The sequence below is a fragment of the Anser cygnoides genome, chromosome Z, assembly GCF_040182565.1.
Source record: "Anser cygnoides isolate HZ-2024a breed goose chromosome Z, Taihu_goose_T2T_genome, whole genome shotgun sequence".
NCBI lineage: Eukaryota > Metazoa > Chordata > Aves > Anseriformes > Anatidae > Anser > Anser cygnoides.
This window is the reverse complement of record NC_089912.1, coordinates 5,396,307-5,421,031: the sequence shown is the minus strand read 5'-3', so window position 1 is coordinate 5,421,031 and position 24,725 is coordinate 5,396,307. Positions and strand designations below refer to the sequence as shown.

Here is a 24,725-nt window from a genome sequence, read left to right as displayed (position 1 = left end):
ATAAGTAGTTTAATGAGTTACTTAGAGCTGTGACTTTAGCTGTACAGGGTTTACCTGGGTACTCACTGTCTGTAAATCTGCTCTCTTCATTTTTGTTCAAGAATGTTCCTGAGCTTCCAGACACTACAGAGCACTCTAGAACTGACCTATCCCGTGATCTGGCAGCCTTGCACGAGATTTGTGTGGCACATTCAGATGAACTTCGGACACTCAGTAATGAGCGAGGTGTAATGCAGGTAAACTACAAAGATTAACCATCAAATCACAGGTGCAGATAGTATGTCTTGAGTTAATTCATCACGCCAGGATTCTTTTAAGTATTTCTGGCTAGCATTATGTTTGATTAAAAAAACTTAAAATGTGCGTATCACAAGAAGGCTGTTAGTTGTAAATACTTAGTCCATAGTTGCAAGATTTGTACAATAAAACCAAGATTTTTCAGGTTTAGAGAGGAAGATTTTAGTTTCTAGAGGAAGCCTCAATCTGTGAAACTACTGACAGTTTCTCTAGGTCAGTATTTTAAGGATGTTTTTTTTTCAGCTGAACTAAATTTACTTCCCCTAGCTTTCTATTGCTATCTTATTTCTGCTTCCTAATTTTGTAGTACATTTATAAACAAACGTGGCAAGCTTTTCTAGCAAACCCACTGTAAGTGATTAGTTTGTTCCAGCTGTTAAGCAGGCCAACTGTAAATGATTACTCCATTCTATTAAACTTCCAAATGGCTTTATAAAAACTTAAAAAGGAACAACTTCAAATTACTTAACGCGTTACCTCGAAGTTCTACAGAAGTAATATACCTCCTTTTGGTCTGCTAATAACAGTGAACCTCAAGTAAGGAATTAAACTTTACTGCACAGTAACATTTCTGTGTATTGTGCTGTGCAGGCAATAGCGATTTGAGTAAGCTACCATTTGATGCTAGTGCTTCCAGGGCAGGGACAGTTGCACTTAAAAAACCTTTTATTAGCAACAGTCTTTCTTAAATTTGATTAGTATCAGCTGAAACCATCGATACATGTTCAGTGAAACCAGTAGGGGACTCCCACAGAGGATTTTCTGAGTTGTTTTTTGTTTCGTTTAGATTTTGGTTATTGAGGCTTACCCTTGGTTGTTTTGGTTGTGGGGCTTTCTGGGGGAGTTGGTTTTGTTTTGGAGTGACTCACTTTCAAAGAGGTTAAGTTTTGGATATTTATTGATAGTTAATTTTACTGTTTTCAAATACCTCTTATAATCACTTTTATTATTCTATTTATAAGGCCTTAACTTAATCCCAGGTAGACCATAAATCTGTATGGCAGGTCCTTTGGCAGCAGAAGAGCAAGTGCCCTTTTACTTGAATAATGCATATTTCAGCACTATTTTTTTTTCCAAACTAGAGCTGCCGAGAACTTCTATGATGATTTAATAAAACAAGCAAGTACATTTGTGTTTAACTCAACTTTGGAAGAAAAAAAAGCTCAAGGAATTGAAAATAAAATATGTGTTTTTTAGTACAGCACCTGAAATCTAATCCAGCTTAATAACAGCAATCTACCTCTTCATTGGCATGAGAGAAAAAAGGCACGTTTGAGTTCATAATTGAGTCATTGTGGCTGATAGTCATGACAAAAAACACAAGCAGTGGCCAGACTGGCAAGGCAGGACAGAAGCTTTCAGTATTAAATACATGTGCTCGAACAAATGGGTTATGGTTTTCTTCTCTCTTAAATAAAAAAAAAAAAAAGTGCATCTTTAGAAAAACCTGATACAGATAATGATGAGGGATGTGATTCTGTTTCCTTGATATACTTAACTTCGTATGTCACAGGAGAGATTCTCAGTATGGGTTTCTAAGGACAAAATTCTCTTGTATTTTTTTTCCCCTTTTCTTCCTAATTATGCCAGGATCACCTATTTTAATTAGAACTGTACTTCCATAATGACAAAAATGATTGAACTCCCAACCATGTGTTAGCGGTATACTTTCTTAGCCTACCTGTGCTAAAGAAGCAAGAATCAAGAAGATCCATGGGTGCAGTAGCAAATTTCACAATGTTGTTTTAGAGTTCCCTTTTCAAGTAGTGTCGTACTGACTAGGAAATCAGAGCTGTTGTGTCGTGTTCCCCTCCCTCTTTTCTTTATAGTCTAAAATAAGTAATTGTAAGTCTGCTAGAGTAATGTTGAAAATGTATCTCAAGTAAAACTTCGTTTTTCACTAGTTGCTAACCTATGGTTGTACTGACTCTTTTTTCCACAGCATGTTCTTAAGAAGCTGTTGGCTATCACAGAACTGCTTCAGCAAAAACAAAATCAGTATTCAGTGTCCAACAACATCAGGTAGCAGCCCTCTACCTGAATTCTGCATGGATCCAGCATGCCCAACATGGCAACTCACACCAGTATCACTTTCTTCTTGCTCTTGCCAAAAATAGCACACCCTGTCACATTCCCAGTAATGTGTGAACTATGCAAAAAGAAAAACAAAGATTCTGTTGGTGAATGATTGTACCAGCAGCTTTTTAAGCTATCTGTGCAGGACATTTGCACTTTTTTCCACGTGGAAACAGTTTTCACAACCTCTGAGCCTTGGTGTACAGTTCACCTTCCACAAAGAAAATGCTGTGACTGTGTCTTGAACTTTAAAATTATTTTCAGCACCTCTAATTGCCAAAGTTTTGCTGTCTTGTTGGAAAGGAATTATCAACTGACAAAGAAAGAAATGTGTTTTTTTGACAGCTACATATAACTGGATAACATTTCTTACTGTAATTTCTGACTGGTTACAATAATTATGACTTCTGACTGTTTCATCCACTTTAACTTGTATTTACAGTTTTCAGAATTTGATGTTATGGTAGGAACAATCTTTACTGTACACTTTTATACCATGCTGTTTCTCTTGCTGGAATCATGTTGAAAGAGAATATGCAGAATGGGTATTGTCAGCTTTATTTTTTGATGTGCCATTGATTCAGTCTGAATAGTTCTTCCATCAAGGACTGTATATCCAGATAAATCACAATGCTTTTGTAAAATGTTTACAACAGTAAATAATTTGAATTAAGTAAATTTATTGATCATTGTATCAGACATGCATGCATTCATTAAACCATTTTATAAAATAGGTATTGGTTGGTCTTTTGTGTACTGTAAGTCTACCATGAATCTTATTTTTATACATGGAAAGTTAAGTTTTTAAAATAAATCAAGCTACAGCTCAACATTATGGAAACTTGCTAACTTTGGTTGCTGTGGAGATTTTTTCCTAGTGTCTGCATATATGAATGATGTCCTTTGAAGTGTTTGTGCAGTGTCACTTTGGTTTTAAGCCTAAGTCCCCAGAACAGCATTACCATGTCTAAATGCAGTCTAACAGACCGAAGCTAAGAGGTTGAATAAGAAGGAGAGGGGAGGGAAAAAAACTTAATTTGGGCTGCTCTCTCATGAGCCAAGGAAATGGCTGTTAACGGTATCAGAATTTTAACTTAAAATACGCAGTTGATTGGGGGGGGAGATTCTGCATCCCCATTCACGACAATTCTTGGGAGTGATCTGGTAAAGAATGAAAGGATGCTGAGATTCACTGGCAAGATGTATGAGATACCACATAAATAACTCTTGTGCAGCATGAACAGAGCTGTTGCAACATCACGCAGTATCTCCTGTCTATTCGACGGCATTTTGCATTTACTTTCACTCTAATTTGTATGGACTTTATCTTTGGGGCTTTGATGTACTCTAGTACATCCTTACTTACATGTCTTTAGGCTTGCCATTGCACTCCAGTTGGGCCAGTTGTTTCTGGAAGGTAGGTGCCCACCTTCTGCTGTAAAAAGAGCTCTCAAGTGCCACAAGTAGTATATTTATATTATACTAGTAAGTGAACTTAGTAGGTAGAACCAATGCTTTTAATACAGCCTAGTAAAAGTTCCTAAAGCTGCATTTTAGGTGAACATATACTAAAATTGTGTGTTCTAAAACAATGTATGAAAAGGAAATAGAGCTTGCCCTACATTTAGAAGCTATGTAAGTAGTTAGGTAGATTTTAAATTGTTCTCCTCTGATGCCCTCTGGTAGGTTTATCACAGCCACTAATCTGAAATCATGGCTGCAGGAACAGGAAATACAGTAACAAGTAAGTCACAAAGTTGTGAATATTACTTTCCATACTGTAAAGCGGTTGCTGAAGCCTCTCAGTACATTTGAGAAACTCATCTCAAATACAGAAAATGTTAGGGGCAAGGTTATATTCTTTCAACAGGGTCAGTAACAAACTTGGGAAGAAGGCATGCATGTTTTGCTCTAAAGCACTTAAAGGATCAATTATCAGATTTGCTTTCTGCTTATATTTAACGACTTTGCTAAATACCAGGTTTGACTTCAGCTAATGCCATGCTGCAACGCATTTCTTAACGTCACTTTGTCATGCTTGTGGGCCTGACAGATTTCTCTAAGTGAGCATTTCTTACTGATGTTTGACCTTAAATGAATGAGGGTTTTATAAAAGAGCTACAATTAATTACAAGTGAACAGTATAAAATGCTTTATTGCAAAGATATAAAATAGCAACAGAACAAATACCTCATTGCTACAGGCTTCATAAACCTTTGGCAGACAGGTTTACACGTCACAGGATAGCGGATGCTGCAGTGGTAGGATTCCATCCTCAGGGTTACATCAAATCCACAAGCTCATCATCCGTCCATTCTTCCTAAGGGAAGGAAAAAAGCAACGCCTTCAGCAGCGCAGCCGGAGGGTAAGCTTTGCAGGAACATGGACCAGCTAGTACTGCTGCACATGGTATCAGGGTAACATCCTTTACATAGGCCAGCTGAAGAGAGTTCAAGTAATACAAATAACTTCACTTTGATCTCTTAGATGGTGCCTACTATCAGTAAAAGATGTAAACAGTAACTTTAAAGTGATTTTAAAACTTAGTTTGTCTGTCCACCTTACTTGAAATCCATGTATTTCTGCCAGGACTGGTGGAAAAAATACACGAGCCAGGGACTGTTCTACTTCTGACAACCAGTAAGAATGTCAGTCAACGCGTAAAAGCTGAATACAAATTCATGCAAATCCTACACAGAAGCCTGTTCATTAGGCTCCCTCCCAGATTGTCATGATGTGCTTGACCTAAGACTATAGATAACAGTTGGTGAAAAAGATGAAAGGCTATTTTATTTCCTGACAACTACCAATGATCTCAGATTTCTGCTCAAACTTCCCATGGTGCTATGTGTGAGGACAGTTTAAGATGTTTCCCCTATTTTACTGTAAGACTCCATTTAAACTGTGATTCCTGAGTTCATTAAAACTATTGTCACTTTCCCTTTACACCCACCCACTGTGCTATCTTCTGCAGGGATGCTGAAACCAGAGATGACTCAGTCACATAAACACATCAGAGGAAAGATTTTGTTTTCAGCTTGTGCTGCCTTATCCCAGAAAACACAACTAAAAGCCTCAAGAGATAGACCCCCAACTTGTTTCTGTAAGCATGCTCTAATGCTTATCAAAGAAGGAGAAAAACAAAAACCCTTAGATTTTTTACGACCAGGATTTAGCACATAACAGCACTGTTACATGAACAGACTACAGACTAAGAAATACGTTAACTAGTGGTGACTAAGCCCTTTAGTGTTAAAGCTAGTTATCCATTCCCAACCTCAGAGTCACGAAGGTCATTTCAGCAGCCCGTTTTCACTGCCTGTTTGAGGTTTAGCTCATCCTTGTTTATTACAAGCACCTTTTCAGAGATTTCCACGGGAGCTCATCCTGCAGCCTTTTACTAATAACTTGCCCTCTTTATGGCTTCATTACTTTTGCAGTTGAGTCATCAATGGTCAATCAGTAGCCTGTGTATTTCTTCTGTCATTGCAAATTGATGGGCTCACCGTACCACTCATGGCTTCAGCATTGGTATTAACTTCAGTTATAAACTAATAATTGAGGGGAAAAAATCTTTATGGAATGTGCATTTGTCTATTATAGCCTAATTGCTTACAGCTATAAATACAGTATCAGCTGGCTGGACATTACTGAAACCTCAAGATTTGAAAAGTATGCGCATACAAGAGACTTTGAAAAGATTACTTTTTCCTTTGTGTCCTGGCTATTTCAAGTATGTGCCTGCACGTGGTAATTACTCGCAAATGAAAAAGTACAAACCCTTGGCAGTTCAGATACATCAGTATTTAAAGTTTCAAGATCTGTTAGGTCTGTTTAAGAAGGGATCATGAAATGCTGCACACTATGCCAATTTATCCAATCAAGTATATTCCTTTGGAAAAAGTATTGTCAATATAAATTACTCCATAAGAAACCCCGCAAATCAAAACTGCCTCAAAACACAGGTAATCAGCATAACTAAAGTAAGCTAAAGTAAGATCCCTTCAAATTAAACTGGGGAGTTAGTGGGGAGTAAGTTCCAAATAAGCTGTGGAGACTATTTTCTAAGTCACTTTGCAAGAACGTGAAAAAGTCATGAAAATGACAATTTAACAGAGTTGCCAGTTACTGTATGTTCCTTAAAGACTATCAGCCAGAGGACATAAAAGTTTTACAGCATTAAAAGAGTTACCATAAAATGTGGTTGAGGTTCCACGTTTCATTGGCCAAGTAAGGTAAAACTATATGATCTTTAAGGGCCCTTCCAACTGAAACCATTCTACAATTTAACGGTTTTAACATAGTAAGATTGTGTTTCATGTTGGTGCTGTAATGACTAACTAGAATCCACTGTGATCATTCATGTAATTCACAGAATCACAGAATGGCTGAGGCTGGCAGGGCCCTCAGGAGCTCATCTGGTCCCACCCCTGCTCCAGCAGGGCTACCCAGAGCAGGGTGCCCAGGCCCACGTCCAGGTGATTTTTGAAGATCCCCCAGGAGGAGACCCCACAGCCTCTGGGCAGCCTGTGCCAGTGCTCAGCCACCCGCACAGCACAGAAGTGCTGCCTGGTGCTCAGGAGGAGCCGCACGTGTTCCAGTTTGTGCCCGCTGCCTTCAGTCCTGGCAATGTCTTCACAGCACCCTCCCTCCAGGTATTTATGGACACATGAGATCCCCCTGAGCCCTCCCTTCTCCAGGCCGAGCAGTCCCAGCTCTCTCAGCCTCTCCTCCTGTCCCTTGATCATCTTGGTGTCCCCCTGTTGGGCTTCTTCCAGCATGTCCTCGTGTAGTGGTGGACCCTGAGCTGGACACACGACTCCAGGCACAGCCAGCCCCATGAGTGCTGCAGACTGGAGGGGAAGAATCACCTCTCCTGACCTGCTGGTGATACTTTGTCTGCTGCAGCCAAGAATACTGTTAGCTTTCTTTGCACAGAGGGCACACTGCCAACCCAATTCAACTAGTCTTGCTATTAAAAAAAAAAAACAAAAAACACAAAAAACCCCCCTGCATTTTATGGTAAGATTGACAGATCACTCTCTGTATGTACAAGGTCTTCGGTATCAATAAAAGTTCCATTAAAAAGGGTTCCTTACAAAGCTGAATGTAGCAGTACTGTCTACAATTTCCAGACAATATTACAACTGAAAATTATGAAAGGTGTTCAGATTAGATCATGAAGGATTACTCTACTCCTGTTTTCATTTGTTAAGTTACCGTCCCCACCGTATTTATACTTGGGCTCACAACCTGAGGTACAAGCTACTCATCTGCACTGTTTGCAAGTCGTGCTAGCAAACCGGCTACTTCCGCCTTGTTCAAGAAGCGAAAGTAAATGAAAACAATTTCACAAACAACTGGCCGGCTGAAAAACACTACCTAAAGCTTACGTGGAAATGCCAGCCTAATGCATTTTTCATCATATTACTTTCGCTGAATCCTGAGCAGTGAATTTCTGCCTGTACAGTTAGGATTTCAGTTCCTGGCCTTCTAAAACCAGGACTTTCATCACAGTATTCCAGGTCAGTTTAACAGCTGTTTTCCCTCAGAGATATCGCAGAGTTTCAGACAGTGGAGTCGAAGTACTAAGCTTCATGTCGTACTATAGTTTGTCAAGAGACTTCCAAAAGCACAAGGAAGAGCAGGAAGGATGGTCTGCAAGTTCTTCCCACTCCCCACAGAAAATATGAGTATTTAAAAACACTCCCAAATGCAGGCCTGTAGTAACTCTGGCTCATTTTTAAAAATGAGTTGAAAAACACTCCGAGCAATATGTGGAAGAATATCAGAGGCAGAAGTTTGTCAGTGGCTGTGTCATTTTCATCAACCGTTAGAGTTGAAAAGCAAGTATTTGTACCATACATTTACCGACCTCATCCATTTTAGGCTTTTTTGCGTTATAGTCACCATCGTCACAACCTTTCCTCTTCTTCCTAACCGCCATCCAGAAAAAAAAAGTAGGTTTAGTTATTTTTTTCCAGAGTCAGTCTCCTTATTTGACTACAGTATTTAAGATTATATCATGAGAAAACGTGTAATATAAAAAACCACCAAGTCCCAACTGACAGCTTACTACAAGTTCACAATACGTACTAAACTGAAAGGGCAGAAAGAATTAGCAAGTCCTTCACCACTCACACAATTCTTAAGAAAGCATCAACCCTTTACACAATCTGCTTTAATCACGTTTTTTGAAGCCCATGAGTCTCATGAGATGAGATCAAGTGGTTAGATTTAGAAGCCACTCAGGATTCCACTTCCGTGTTACAAAATAACCATTGTTGGGGCCTGCTGTGCAAATCAGCACAGAGGAACAACATCTAGGTGTTACAGAAGAACTGCGTGAACTTGAGAACCAAGGCTTCGAACAGACACCTTTATGTTTGCATTGACATGCTTTCATCTTCATTCACTCACAGATCAGTCAGTGTTTCCATAGCATTAGAAAAGATTGAAATTTAACAAATTACAGAGTAGTATCTACTTACAGGTTGGTATTAAGTGAAAACTCCGGACTGTGACACTTCTCTAATTTCTGTTTTAGAGCAGCAACCTCTTCAGGCCTTGGCAGTTCATATTTCTTTATAAAATTTTTCATGCCTACAGTGACAACAACACAGCTCTAAGCAAACTAAGTAATTTCTGCTCCACCCTGTGAATTACACAAGGTCAGTATCAATCAGTAGTATGGCTCTCCTGTTACTGCTTATCCCTTTTATTTAGGTTTGAGCCAACAGTTATCTCCTTTCCCTCACATCTCTGCTAGGTTTTGAAAACATCACATCTATTTTCCAAACAGACTTCAAGACACTGCGAGGCAAGTTTTACCAACTTAACAGAAAGCTTCATAACTAAAATCCTTACTTTTATTTGTCAAACCATTAGATGTTCCAAGTTCTGACCTTCTCCAACTCCCAAACCATTTGCTTACAAAACTTCCCATCGCATGCAGCACACTAACTTTGGAGTATCCAAGATTACATTCACGAGGCTTGACTACCATTGTAAAAACAGAGGATTAATTCTACATAGCATCAATGAACAGCAGAAGTTCAGCACAAAGAACTACAATGAAATAAGTTGCCAGCACCACATTTTCTGGTTTTCATCAAGGCAAATTACAGAGTTCACATTACTCTGCCAGCAACTTTCAAAATAGATGGATATTTTTTGTATTCAGCATTGTTCCTTAGTCTTAAAAAATTGGTTTCTGTCTTGTACGAATGCAAATTAAATTTACAAGTACCCTACAAGAAAGAAGACCTTCTCTACCACCAGTTCTATGCAAAACAAACCATTTACAGATTTAGCACCTCAGCTGCTTCAAAATTTTCTGCCAGCCACATTTATGAAGAGCTGCCTTTAGGGTAATGCTACCTTCCACAAAACTGCAAGTGAATACGTGATCCCTGAGCTCCTTCTGCATTTCGCTAAGAGAAACCTGACGACTAGGTTTGTTAGCATAAGACAGAGGCAAGAGTACCTCAAACTTTATAAATTCAATTTAAATTGAATTTGTAGACCCTGCTGACTTGTATGATATAATCACCACCAAAGTCTGCTTAGTCAACAGACTGGATTTTTTCTTTTCGATGCTAGCACTCTCCGTTTTAAATGCATGCACTAGCTTAGAATATTAAAGAACTGAATGCCTTCTTAAAATTCCATACCTCGACTGCCATTTATTATAATGATCAGCGTACCGTACTCCCCACAGTCACAGCTAAACCATGCTAGCATTCGTGTTTTGTTTCTTATATATGTAGTTCTTTTGTACTAGCAAACCTAAACATCTTTTGAAACACCTTTATAGCTGCAAAGTAAAAGTGAGGTACAAATGCTGGCAGATCACTTATTTAGCTTACAAAAGTCACCCTCTGGCGGTAGAAGTAGTTATGTGCAGCTTTTGTCAGAAGCTGTACTCTCAAGTCATAGTGACTGAAGAGAAGTTATCCAAACTCACATGAAAACGTTAGCTAGTGCCCAAAACAGATTCCTCACTTTTGAATACAAATCAGTTACTAAAAAAATCAGTACAACATATATGATTTGTAAAGCATCAGGCTCTTTACCATTTTGATTTAATAACAAAGGTAAGTCTGAGTGTTTTCTCCCCCCTGCATATACCTAGTCAGAAGTTCATTGTACTGCCAACATTTTACGTACCCTATGCAAGCCCTGAGGTGAAAAAAACCATTGGAAGCACACTTTTCTGCTTAAAACTTTTGTTATTTGAAAAAACTTTTTTTTTTTTTTCCTTCAGAGAGACAGTTTTTAATATTTGTTTCCAATGTTTACTTACATTTCATGCTACCTAGTAACTTGGCGAAGAGTTTTCTGTTTTCTTTCAGCATAAGGCTTTCTGATAAGTAACTGTAAGGAGAAATGAAAGAATAATTTCCTAAAATAAAGTGCCATAATTACTTGTGACAGCTATCATTAGTTAATAAAACACCTATTTCCATCTGCTAAAGTGTTATGATTAGATTTAGTAAGAACACTTTTGTTGCAGAAGTGATATAAAGTGACTGAAAAGCAAGTCCTTCACTTCCAGCATTCTTCTTCTGTTTCTCAGATTCAAAGTTCCTTTTAGTAACAACATTAACACAGCACACCCGAGGAACACCATTACACAGGTATTTATCACATTCCAGTGTTTTAAAAAAAAAAAAAAGGAACTTAAGATTTAAGTGAATTTAGATGAAAACAATCTATTAAACAGAATATTGAACACATGGTACAAGACCTCTGAGTAAGAATACAAAAAGTTTAGAGACTAATCTCACTTTCAGCTTTAGCACTTGCTTTCTCATTTATGCTTCCAAATCTTAAAACAAATAAAACAAAAAAAAAAAAGGTAAAAAAAATGCGCACACCAGCAGGTTAAAACCACAAGATACATAAGCAACAATCCTTGTCAAGATCTACAAAAAAAAAATAGTTTATCCCTTGCTGGGAAGAAAACTTGCATGTAAAATCCAAGGACTCTTAAAGTGTGATATTATCAGTCTGTGTGAACAGAAAACTTATTTATGAGAGATATACTCAGCTGTGTCAGTTGTAGCTCACAGTCTGAGGCCCCAGCCACCGTTAATTGCTGCAAGCTGGCAGCTGCTCACTTAGTGCCACTGCTCATACAACCTTAAGAGCCCTTTGCTGACACCGTAACTGGAGACTAACTGGTAGCCATTATTTGCCAGAGACCAGTTGCTGTTGTTTTTCCTGAAACTGTAACTTCCTGAAGACTGATTTATACACACTGACATCTGGGACCAACAGATTTTCAAGCCTCTGTGTTCTAACCCAACTCTGTCCTGCCAGTGTAGGGACCCCTACTCACAGGCCCTCAAGACCTGTGCTGCAGCTTCTCTCGTGTGCAGCAGCTGAAGCGCATGTGAAAGAGTGACTGACAAGGTTGTTGCAACTGTAGGTGCTGATGGGTGACAAAGAATTTTTTTTTTTTTTTTTTATGAGTAGACAAAGCTCACATAACTCGAATGACATGCTACCTACAAACTATTCTAGTTCCTTTTATATCCAAGCTTTCTGAGTTTTGGTGCATGGAGTACAGAATATAAGTTCAGGAATGAGATCGACAAGTTGCAATAAGCACTTGAACACTGGCACACTGTTTTGAGAAGACAGTGAATCCTGAAGAGCATCCTCCCACGCTGCGGAAGATTCTTTAAACAGAATGGCTTTAATAAATTGTCTTTCAGCGTTGATACCAAAGCCTTTCACGATGCCTTTAGAAACAGAAGTGGATAGGCCACAGAAAAGAAATGGAGTTACTTAAAGAGCACTTTATTATTATTACATTTCTGTGCACACTAATGGTTGTACCAACCAAGTGCAGCACTTACTGTTTCTGCACAGCTAGTAGCCGTCAGTTCAGAGAAATACCATTTGACTCCAAAATCTTAGGTATCTTAGAAATTCTTAGAAATCTTACTTTTTTGTTTCAGTGATTCTTTAGGTGTTTCATACCCTCACTTTCTACTGCATTTCCAGTCTCTTCACTCTGATCTTCACGATCAGTCTGAAAACCCTATTCTGCTCTAATTAGGGCAAAGCTGTCACTTTGGAAGAAGCAAAAAAACATTTCAAAAGGAATATAAAAACCAGACACCAACTAACTGCATAGCTCATGCTTTTCAAAAGTAGAAAAAAAAGCACTACAGCTTTAGTTTTGAAACATACTTAATGCAGCAGACAGTTAACTACCAAGTAAATGCATACTTCTACTAGTCAAGAACATCTACAGTAAAGTTTTATACAAGTAGCAAATAAATCCCTCCAAAGAAATGAAAACACTACCTCTCCATATTAATTCCCGCTCTTGACGCACTAGATAGGATAGCAGTGAGAGCTATCTGCGAGGGAGTGAAGAGTAGATATGCATCTGTCAGAGCCACTCGATTGAGAAAGTCATCAGCCGTTTTCCTCAACACTTCAGGATTCTCCAGCATTGGATAACGAGTCTAGAAAATAAACAGGAAAGTAAGTAGCTGTTCCTGATCTTCCACTCGTCAGTTCAGAATACCAAACTCAATAATGTACTGTAAAGCAAAGGAGTAGCTGGCCATTTTATTCAAAATAAATAACGTTTAAAGAGCACAAGAAAACTCCTTTCAAACACCTATCATTTTACAATCAACATCATTAAGAGCACACTTAATTTTTCTAACAAGCCATGACATTTGTCTAACATTAGCATATGAAGTACGCAGCACATAAAATGTTATTACCTTCAAATCAATTAGAAATCCCTCAAACGGCCTGTATGGATTGTGCACGATAAGATGGAAGTTCAGCTGCTGAATAAGTAACAGTTCATATTCCAGTATCTGTTCAAGAGCTTTTCCTTGTCCAAGAGGGCTTTCTCGAAGGTTACCAACAAACTGTGCGCTGGACACATTAAATTCATCTACTTTACAGGCCAAAAACGCACATGTTAGCCTTGAGAAGGTTAAAAGGAAAAAAAAAAAAAATCATATCTGCGGCATCCATGTTTTAATGAGAACTTCTGTGCAGAATTATTTTTTTAATCTTCAAAGTACCATGTTTAGAACACAAACTTTTCCAAGTAGAAACAGAAGGTGACCACACTAGGTCTTCACATACATTTAATCTCTTTTTTTTTTTTTTTAATATCTTAACAAATGCCAAGTATACTTCTGATGGTCTAATCAATATGGTAAGTCAATGTGTATTGATAACTCACATTATTACCCGAGGATGATACTCCATCACTGAGTTGTTGAGGTAAAAGCGTTTGAAATACACGCAAGCTGTTCCCTACATTAAAAAAAAAAGAAAAGGGGGGGGAGGGAAAAGTATAGAAGCAAAAATAGATTGAGAAAAAATAAAATAAAATCACACAACAGTAACAAGTGTGAATATATACTACAGGCATACAGGACACAATACAGGCACAAATGCCATGCCATTAAACACTCCCATATCTAGTACATTTGCAAGTGTAATAAGCTTACAAGATTGAGGTTTGGTTATCTTTTCTGCCATTTTTAGACGTAGATGTAAGAAGACTGTGCAAAAAGCTGATGGCATCTTCATGAAAATCTGACATTGACATGAAATTTAAAAGACAGTGAAAGTCAGTTTTCCTGCATGTTTAAAAGTGACACTTCTCTGGGTGTCTGTAAGTACCTCAGCCTGTCAACGCTGAATTTCCCACTGATCTGAACCCCACCGGCATGAAATCAGGTATTTCAAACCTGTTACTTGGGAAGTCTGACTCAGCACACTGACTTAAGGCAGACAATTCTCAAATATAAGGCCAGGTTTCATACAGCATATAGTGGCAGCCTAATGATGCACAGTAAATGCATTTTTAAGCAAGATACTATTTTCGTTATTCACCACAGTGGCCAGAAAGGGAGATGACTGATGGGGGTACTTCTGAATGACTAGCTGGCAGAAGGAGCACAGTTTAAGTCCCTGCTTCAGCTCCCTCCCCCTTAGTGCACTCTTCTGCCTTCAAGGTAAGTCACCTCAGAGGTCCTTTTTTCCAAGCCAGTACAGGTGCCTGAACTAGCACGCTTTGCTCAGATGCACACCAGTGCTGGAAAAAAAAATGGACCATACACCTCAGCTTTGGGACCCCTCCAGCTCCCCCTGCAGCAGCGAGGCTGTTTTATTGTCTCACTAACTCATTGAAATCAATTTAAATGAACTGAAACATTTGTATCATGAATTGTACCATTGAAAAGCTCTGGGTTTGTTTCTGTTCCTTGATGATGGAAGGGGAAAGGAAAGTGTTACCCAATGCAAGCATTACAGCCACAGGAAACAAACGAAGCCGAGAAATTACTGTTTTTGAGACTGGTGCACTATCCAGAAAACAAAGGGAGAGAGAAAGCAGCCTGAAACGCGATGTGCAGCACCGGAGAGGTGGAAAATAAAGGGATATTCGTGCTCCCAGGAGTCAGACGAGCAATGCCAAGGCACACGAGACGCGTCGAGGACCACAAAGCACAGGGTCACGGCGCCTGCTTACCACCACCGACCGCGGCATGGCGGGCTTAAAGACGGCGCAGAAATCCAGCAGCCGCTTCTCGTAGTACTTGCAGATCGCCAGCTCCTCGTGGGGCTCCAGCAGGCACGGCTCGCTCGGCGGCACCTGTGAGGGGACACGGCCGGATGGGATAAGGGGCGGGGGGGGGGGGGGGGGAGCGCCCTTCTCCCCTCACAGCCCGGGGCCCCGCCGCCACCTTCCCCCCTCCAGCCCGCCCCGCACCTTCCCGTTCGCCGCCACCCTGCTGCGGAACTTGCGGTTGGCCTCGGCCCGGCTCCGAGCCAGCTCCTCCTCGCTGCCGAAGGTCCAGTGCCGCCGCTGCGTGCTGCTGTAGAACATGGCGACGCCGACCGGCCCCCAACCACCACCTTGGCGGCCGGGCCTTGGGGGGCGGGGAGGGAAGATGGCGGCCGCGGGGCGGGGCGGGGCGGGAAGATGGAGGTGGGTGGGCTCAGTCAGCGCGAAATGCGCCGCCCCGCTGGTGTTCTAGACACGGCCACGGAAAGAAGAAGCGAAATAAAACCTCACAAGAAGTAGTTAAAGTTAACCGGAGGAATATGTGTGGAAAGAGGGAAAACAGGCCATGTTCGGGTGTGTGGCTGCCAACACAGCCTACACCTCTACGATAGTACAAAGCTAACCACAGTCGTTCGTCTTTTCCTGGGTCTTTTCACATAGTTAAATGTGAACTTTGACAAGGAAGCGAATTGGGGTCTTGCCCAGAGTCAGCGTGGCATGAAATACCTGCTGGTACAGGAAACCCTGAAAACGAAGAATCCCTTTTTTCTTGTGATAATGTAGCAAGAGGACTTGCTGCCCTGCCTCTTACGGTGGTCAGCCTTACATTTACATTTTTCGTTACAGTATTGCATAGCTATAAAATGCAAATTCCTGTTTTTTCTCAAGCTTCTCAAAAAATTGTAAAGTGCGCTGACATCAAAAAATAAACTCTCCTTGTTCCAATGCATTTCAATGTTTTGTTTTCATCCAGGTACCTATAAAACCATATAATCCATCAATATCAAATAATAATACATTCAGGGAAAACAAAACAAAACAAAACAAACAAACAAAAACAGGGAATAATATGTGTTATGCCAATTAAAATCAATCTCCATGAGTTTTCAGTGAAACATTTGAGAACAAAGGGTCCTCCAGTGGTTCTTCTAGTCTTTTCTCCTATGTAAAGTCAGGATTGATTTCATAATTGCTAAACTGTATCCTGTAAATTGATGTATAGTCTTCATGAGTGTCTCAGTGAAGCTGACTTAACAACACGCCATGTTAGCTGGTCCCATCATTTCACCCATCACATGGTTCTCTCCAGAACTTTGTGTATTTTCCCTGTTGGTGCTTTCATTTTAGATAATTATGTGGCTTGGTGTACATAGGCAAGCCAATGACACTGACATTTGGTTACTTAAGTTTCTGTTTGGTCTCTTTTTCTAGATAGCACATACCTGCTTACCAGAACTTGCTTCCTTTCTACTGCTCTGCTGAAGGTGTACTGGGAGCCTTGCAGAAGACGTATGGCAAAGTTAGTGGTTTTGGACAGCCATGTCTGCTCTGCTGGGGCTTTGTGCATGAGGCTTCAAAAGCCCTTATGTTAGCATGAGTGGTGTCAAAAAGGATATCCCAGTCCATCAGGAGGAGATGTGTGGTTTCATTTGTTACGCAAAATAGAAGGCACCCAGGTGCATGAGCGGGGAGGAACCTCTCCACACAGCAGATTGGTGCAGCATGCCCTGGGAAAATCCATCTAGGGTTACTCAATGCTACATGAATATGGGGTCCCCAGCATCTGAAGGGACACTATCTGTATATTTTTTTTTCATTTTGGCATATTAAAATAGCTATTTTATTAAGCTATTCATTGTTGAGCCATTCACATTGAGATGCAGAACTGAGTTGAGGAGGAGGACAGGGCTGAGAGAGAAAAAGAAGAAGCCTCAGCACTGTTCAGGCACTGTTCAGCATTAGCCAAAACGCTGCTGTGTAATCAACAGGATTTTACCCACAAATTCAAATCACACCACCATACAGGCTGCTATGAAGAAAGTTTTAATGTGTTATTTTAAAATTTTAATGTGTTATGTGTTTTAATGTGCATAAAATTTTAATGTGTTATCTCTTAACTCAAAAACTTAATAAAAATAGAAATGCTGCAGTCCAATTCCTTGCACAAGTAACCAAATCTATGGAGAGTTGTTTAAAATACACTAATAAAGTGCAGAGTAGGCATAAATAGTTTGTTATTAAAATCAGAAAGATAACAACAACAGAAATTTGTTTCAGAAACTGAAATGTAATGTTTTAAAACAGAGCAACTTAATTATGAAATGTGGAACTATGTTGGACAAAGTAGCCCATTTTATTTTATTTTTTTCTAGTTTCCAGTTATGGAAAGAGAAATTCAGTGAATTTTCATAAGTAACTGTATGAGTTATTAATCCATTACTCTACCTCCTCAAGTGTAAAAGCTTGCAGTGTATCTGTCATTCTGATTTTAAGCATCACATGCACAGGACTATTTGTTCAGAATTATGCAAATTGTGAAGTAGCAGAGCAAAACTTGTGGGATAATGAAAGTTATCCAGTTGCTTAGTCATTTGAAAATGTGCTCAGCAATTTCTCAGAAAAATTACCTTGAAGCATAAATAAGGTCCACCGCCTAGGGCTAAATGGTGTTTTGGTTCAGGAATCCATTTCTGAACTTGAGCTAGAATACTTGGCTGGAAACAGAGCACAATTTATCTGCTTGTTATCAACACATACCACAGAGTTATCCCTCCTAATGTCGTATCTGAGCAGAGCCACAGTGCTCTTTAAGGAAAAAGTTTCTTCCATATCTATGCATTGAAATGTAGCATTTTCTTGAGAACAATTCTGATAAGAAGTGAATGAGGGGAGGTAAAGGGTTTGATGCTTGCACGGGGAGCGTAGAGTGATTTAATGATAGGGTGGGTGCACAAATGTGGATACCACTTGCTGAGCTAAAACCTGTATTTAGTATAGAGTGTAAGTGTATGGTGAACTGTATGTCTTGTGCTTTCTTCTTTGAAGGACAATCTTCCGCAAGGCTTCCAGAACTCAGTTATAATGCATGGAGAATTGCTGAGAGACAAATGGTAATCCTCAGGTCAAACTGAGGCACACTGGCATCCTTTGAATAGCATTTCTTCTTTCTTTCTCTGGCTTTGTACAACTTTGCAATTCTCTTTTTTTTTTTTTCTTTTTTTTTTCTTTCTTGCTTTTTGCTTCCTTATTATTATTATTATTATTATTATTATTATTATTATTTTATTTTATTTGCCCTTCCAAACAGCAGAGGGTTGATTTCAGTCATATTTGTATGTATGAAGTCTTCTTGTAAGTGCTCTTGCTGTGACTCCCTGTGTCACCCATTCCCCAGTCACAAGACAAGTCTGCCTGGATTTTTTGTTTGTTGCATCCTTTGCCTCAAGGGAGTTTGGGTGAGATGGACCTGTGGCATGGGACTCTTGTATAAAAATAGCTGGTAACTTTCCAAGATCCTGAAAATGTTCTGTCCCTCCTATAAGCTAGGAGTAAGTGAGTAACATACTACTTAAATTTAGAATAAAACTTCTATTGCCTTCAGTGTGAGCCAGATGAGGTTCTTACTGTCTCTTTATAATCCTTTGTAACACCAAGGTCTTAAGATCTTGAAAACAGCCTGTGTGTGTTTTTCAAGCCTTCATTACATGGATTCACATGTAACTACGCTATGGTTGGTACTGTTGTCGGCATAGATATGGCCTGAACAGGAGCATTTTTTTCCAGAAATGTGTGAGGGAAAAAAAATATCCGGGGGAATAGTTAACATAAGCATACAGCAGCCAGTTGAATTGTAAGCTTCATTTACAAAGTACATGTATGAAAATCACTACAAGAAATGCAGGTGTGGATCTACTGAAAAATATGTTCAGTAGCTGTGGGCATAGGGAGAGCACCCTATTCATTTTTTTACAGAATGCATCACCATGTGCTCACTTTCAGTAAAATCATTATAGTGAGATTTCTAAAGTGGTTCTAAGGGTGGTCCTACAGTGATGTAGGAAAAAACCATCCAGACAGGGGATGTTGTTTCTTTGTTCAAACTGTAACCAAGCATAACACCACATCTGGAAGAGGTGGAACATAAACCTGAAAAATCATTGAGAATTATGTTTCTGTCAGCTTCCATGAAGGAAAAAATAAAGTTTCCTGTGGTACAATCAAATTGATTTGGAATTTGGAACCAGGACCTCTTTTTCTGACTCACCATCTTACACAGGACATGTCATTTATCTTCAGTTTTCCCATATTCCTGTTAAGGCTGCTGCTAATTAACTTTGTATTTATTTATTTTTTTTTTTTAGCAACTGTAAATTAAAAGTGCTGTACAGTGACCTCTGGGTGTTAAAGAATTGTGCTGTGTCCTGGTTCCAGTTAGGACAGAGTTAATTTTTCCTCATAGTAGCTGGTAGGGTGCTATGTTTTGGATTAGGATGAGAAGAGCACTGATAACATGCTGATGTTTTAATTGTTGCAGAGCAGTGCTTACACCAAGCCAAGGACTTTTCGGCTTCTCGCTCTGTCCTGCCAGCGAGCAGGCTGGGGGTGCAGCAGGAGCTGGGAGGGGACAGACCCAGGACAGCTGACCCAAACTGGCCAAAGGGGTATTCCATACCATCTGACGTCATGCTAAACAATATATAGGGGTGGCTGGCCGGGGTGGGGGGCCGGCTGCTCAGGGATAGGCTGGGCATCGGTCAGCGGGTGGTGAGCAATTGCATTGTGCATCACTTGTTTTCTTACACATTATTATTATTAATACTATTATCATTATCACTATTATTATTATTATTGTTATTATAATATTCCTGTCTTAATAAACTGTCTTTATCTCAACTCACCGGCTTCACTTTCCCGTTTCTCTCCCCCATCCCAGAGAGGGAGGGGGGAGGGTGAGCGAACGGCTGCGTGGTGTTTAGCTGCCAGCCGGGTTAAACCACAACAGTCCTTTTGGCGCCCAACGTGGGGCACGAAGGGTTGAGATATGGACAAATTTGACCAGAGTGTGTTAAACTAAAATTGGTATAAGTATTGGACCTGCTTAATAGTTGCTAGTCACCATGTTGATTGCCTTAATCTCCAGTCTGCTGTGCCTGTTTTCCAAATTAAGTTTTATAGCGCGTTACTTTCTGTATGTGCTCCCTGTTGCACTGTTTATCCTTTCCGGGCCCTGGTTTAAGATTGTCTCGGCACTGTGCGGTGTAACAATGGCTTATGAAATGATGAAATATCTGGTCAGGACTCTAACCTGGTATTTGTAGTCAGCACTGACGTCGACTCTATACTTTGGAAACCATATCTCGGAAACTATTAGCAATTACACCTATTGCCTGTTTTCGTTAGGGAGCCAATCTGTGAAGGGGACAGGGGAAGACATGTTTCCCTACCTGTTCACTCTCCCTTTCTCCTTCACCACCACCCTCTTATCCCCTTAGCTAGTTACGGTGGTTCTCCGAGATGTTGAATATCCTTGGGATACTCAGACCAGCCTGCTCTTGTTGTTATGTCTCCTGAATGCGCTTCAGGTTTTGTTGAGGGTTAAACAACTACTTAGGAATCTCATCCGGAGATCTGTCTTGAGGCGGGATAGTTGCGAGTGGCAGGGAGTGTGGGAGGATATGGGCAGGTTTCTAGAGCAGTGGTCACCTCCAGTGTTTTGGACATTCACCCCTGAACAACTGCAAAATCCTAAAAAGCTGGCAGAATGCTTGAAAAAAAGGTGTCATGACTCTGGCAGTTCCAAAGTGACACAAATCACTGTAGCGTGCTGGGGTCTGGCTTGTGCCTATCGAGCTGCAATTGATGCTACTAGCAACCTAGTGACAGCTCCTGCAGCTGCTCCAGTTCCAGCCCCTGCAGCCGCTCCAGCTCCTGCAGCCGCCCCAGCTCCAGCTCCTGCAGCCACTGCAGCCCCTGCAGCAGCTCCGGCTCCTGCAGCTGCTCCCACTCCTGTGTCTGGGTCAGAGAAACGAGCTGTAGCAGTGCAAGTTGCCCCTGTAGACAAGGTGAAAAAATGGTATAGAGGCTCAGGTCGTTTAGAACGCAGACAGTCTTCTGCTAAGTCTGGGCATAGAGAAGACGAGGCTGGGCCATCAAAGGTGCAGGAGACTGAAGATGAGGATGGGGATGTCGAAAAATCAACAGTAACTACCCGGACTCTATACCAGCGTGAGCTACGAGATGTGCGAAGAGATTTTGGTCGCTGTATAGGTGAGCAGCTTGTCACCTGGCTGCTCCGGTGCTGGGACACCGGAGCCAATTGTGTGGAATTAGAGGGCAGGGAAGCCAGGCGGCTGGGATCCCTTGCTAGGGACGCATGCATTGACAAAGCAATTGGAGATGGAGCACGATCTCACAGCCTCTGGAGGCGTCTCCTGTCAGCTGTGCAGGAAAGGTATCCCTTCAAGGAAGAACTTGTATGTCTACCAGGCAAGTGGACCACCATGGAGAAAGGAATTCAGTACCTGAGGGAATTGGCCGTACGGGAAGTAATTTCTAAGGACCTAGACGACGCACAAACATCCACAGATCCAGATGTGTCCAGATCCAGAAGTCCGGTGTACACCACCCATGTGGCGGAAGTTTGTACGGAGTGCACCATCATCATATGCCAGCTCATTGGCAATATTAGCCTGGAAAGAGAATGAGGGACCCACAGTGGATGAAGTGGCTAAATAACTCCGGCAGTACGAAGAAAGTCTCTCCTCTTCCCTACAGGCCTGCGTCTCGGCTGTGGAGAAACTCTCTGAAGAGGTCCACCAACTTAAAGAGAATTTATCTTCCCCTCCACCTGAACGAACCAGTGTCCACCACCTAAAAGAGAATACTTTGGAGAAACTTTCTGAAAAGATCCACCAACTTAAAGAGAGTTTATTTTCCTCCCCACCTGTACAAACCAGTGTCTCAGCTATTAGGGGTAAACGTTCATCTATGCAAGGAAGACAATATGGTGGGCACACACCCCGCGCCACCCTGTGCTTTTACCTACGTGACCATGGAGAGGACATGAGAAAATGGGATGGAAAATCTACTGCGACCCTAGAGGCACGGGTACGTGAATTGCAAAAGAAAACAACTGGGAAAAAGGGGTTCTCTGAAAAGTTTGCTGCTCCAACTTCCAGCAGGCAGTCCTTTAAACACAGAGACGAAGATTCTGACCAGGATTAGAGGGGCCCTGCCTCCAGCCAGGGGGAGGAAAGGGACAATCGAGTTTATTGGACTGTGTGGATTCGATGGCCTGGCACGTCAGATGCACAGAAGTATAAGGCTTTTAGGAGCAGGAAGAGCCCCGTGAAGAGCTGGGGCAGGAGGCAGCAGCAGGTCCCTCTGCCCGGGCCTGCAGGCGCAGACCCTCCACTCCTCACCGCTCGACTCGGGGGTCCCGGCGCCCCAGGAAGCGCACCCGGGCACGCAGTGCCCAAGACTCTCCCCAGCCCTGCAAGAGGCCGACCCCCGGCGCTTCTAGCAGGGCTCCTGTGGGTGATGAAATAAAGAACAATAAAATAGATTGAATATACCACAGAAAAAGTCTCGGTGTGATTCAAACCAGAGCTGGCACAGCCCCGTGCATGCTGCTGCATTCCCTCCCTTTTCCTGGTGCCGTCCCCGTGCCCTGCTGGCCCCCACTGTCCCTTTGGTCATGGCTGATTAATGTGCTTTGAAATGCCATTGCTTTATCATAGCAGAACCTCAGCTCAAACAATGTTCTAAAACTCTTTTCCAGCAGCTGTTCTAGTAACTCACACTGCAGTACCTTTCCAGCTGCATTTTATTCTTTTGATATAAATCAGCATTTGACCTATTAGACTGGTAGCCCTTGAAAGCGTCCAGAAGCAGTCTGTGTGGCTTAATGTCACTCGGCAATACGGTCAGATAGCACAGGCATCTGAAGGCTGCCCTGAGGAGGAGCAGAGGGCAGGCACAAGCCTCGCCTATCCACAGACTGGGGCTGCTTTGGCTAAGTTGGTCAAAGCAACACGTGGGCATTTTGATTTCAGTTTAAGGATGGTTAGATTTAGATTTATTCTTCATTGACCTAATCCAAGCCCCAGTTAAGTGTTTCAAACGGAAACAAGAAAGGCCAGAGAGGAATTTGCCCTGTTTGAACAAACCAGCCTGATTCCTCACAAGTTTTCTGGAGAGCCAAGTGCCTCTCCCGTTGAGGTGACCTGCGGTCTAGAAATATGTTGAAATACAAAACACTAGTCACAAGTTCATATCAGAAATTAACTGAAGAAAACTGTTAAATGAAAAGAGAAAAGTGAAAAGTGTACAGCAGTTCAAAGGTGAGGTGGTATGGCTTGCCTTCTATATTGATTTTGTTTCCTGCTTCGCAACAGGACTTCAGGAGGGTTATATAAAAAAAATACAGAGAAACATCTTGCTGTTGTTAAAAAAAAAAAGAAAAGGAACTGAACAAAAGAGGTAAAAAAAATGCAAAATTCTTTGGGATAACTTCATCTAGAAAGAACGCTAATATCGGTCTTAGGTGGAAATGTTACTAAATAGAACGATTCAAGTGGCAAAATACAAAACCAAAGCAACTGGAATCTAAGTGGAAACACATTCTTGTGGTTGAAATGTCTTTGTCTCTAGTTTGTTTAAATAAACCTTCATCCAGAGGCCAGTTCAAATACAGCAGAGACAACAGAAGACAGAAGAAAAAGAAGATGGGGAGATGGGAAACAGCTTAGAAAAACGGGCAGTCCATAATGGTCTATTTCAGAGAAGAGGGTTTAGTAAACACTATCTACATTTTCAAGATGAAACAAGTGTTTATTTTATTTTGGTAACCTTTTTTATCTCCCTTTCTAATGATACTCTCTTGAGTGTGCTCCCCAGAAAGCATGATTTTACCTGTGGATAGACACCATCATCCTGGAAGATGCTTAATGGTTTCAGCTGTCACTGGAGTTAACTTTAGCTTGTTGGGAGTTAAACACCCTTTGCAAATATGATCAGCCTCTTTGGCTCTGCATGGCTCTCTCTCCTGTCTCAACAAAACCATCCCACCACCTTGTGCTCTGCCTGAATTGTGTTTTCTTGGGGAGCAGTCTCAAAGATTGCTCTTCTCTGGACTCATCAGTGGCAGCTAAGGAAATCACATGTCTTTTGTCCAAAGGAGAAAAAAAACTCTAAGATTATTTGGCATGAGAAAGATTGTACAGGGAAGATTGTTTTTAAGAAATCATAGAATGGTTTGGGTTGGAAGAGACCTTATAGACCACCCACTTCCCACCCCACTTCCATGGGCAGGGACACCTGCCAGCAGCCCAGGCTGCCCCCAGCCCCATCCAGCCTGGCCTTGGGCACTGCCAGGGATGGGGCAGCCCCAGCTCCTCGGGGCAGCCTGTGCTGGTGCCTCAGAGTAGAGAAGTTCTTCTTTCTAGATCACCTAATCTACCCACTTTTAGTTTCAAGCCCTTAACCATTGCCCTATCCCTACACCCCCTGACATAGAGTCCCTCCCCAGCCTTCCTGTAGCCCACCTGAGGCACAGGAAGTCCACTGTAAGGTCTCCCCAGAGCCTTCTCTTCTCCAGGTTGAACAACCCCAACTCCTTCAGCCTGTCTCCATAGGAGAGGTTCTCCAGTTCTTTCATCATCCCCATAGTCTCCACTGGACTCATTCTAATACTTCTGTGTCCTTCGTGTGTTGGAGGCCCCAGAGCTGAACACAGGGCTCCAGGTGGGGTCTCCCGAGAGCAGAGCAGAGGGGAACAATCCCCTCCCTCGCC

General features: G+C 41.4%; 2 protein-coding genes across 2 annotated transcripts in view; one reads left to right on the top strand and one right to left on the bottom strand.

Moving 5' to 3' along the window:
• The window catches only part of RASA1 (RAS p21 protein activator 1), a 63,401-nt gene extending 60,293 nt beyond the window's left edge, over positions 1 to 3,108 (top strand). Inside the window, exons 24-25 of the mRNA XM_066988794.1 lie at positions 102 to 236; positions 2,240 to 3,108. Of these exons, the coding sequence (XP_066844895.1) occupies positions 102 to 236; positions 2,240 to 2,323 (219 nt within the window). The 3' untranslated portion in view covers positions 2,324 to 3,108. The remainder of the gene's footprint in view (positions 1 to 101; positions 237 to 2,239) is intronic.
• Positions 3,109 to 4,501: 1,393 nt separating this feature from the next.
• On the bottom strand, positions 4,502 to 15,328 carry CCNH (cyclin H). Its single transcript, XM_066988795.1, has 9 exons — positions 15,137 to 15,328; positions 14,897 to 15,019; positions 13,601 to 13,674; positions 13,125 to 13,335; positions 12,694 to 12,857; positions 10,679 to 10,749; positions 8,865 to 8,976; positions 8,249 to 8,309; positions 4,502 to 4,693 (listed from the first exon to the last, which is right to left on the bottom strand). The coding sequence occupies exons 1-9, from the start codon at positions 15,251 to 15,253 to the stop codon at positions 4,655 to 4,657; spliced, it is 972 nt and encodes a 323-aa protein (XP_066844896.1). The 5' UTR covers positions 15,254 to 15,328; the 3' UTR covers positions 4,502 to 4,654.
• Positions 15,329 to 24,725: the final 9,397 nt, after the last annotated feature.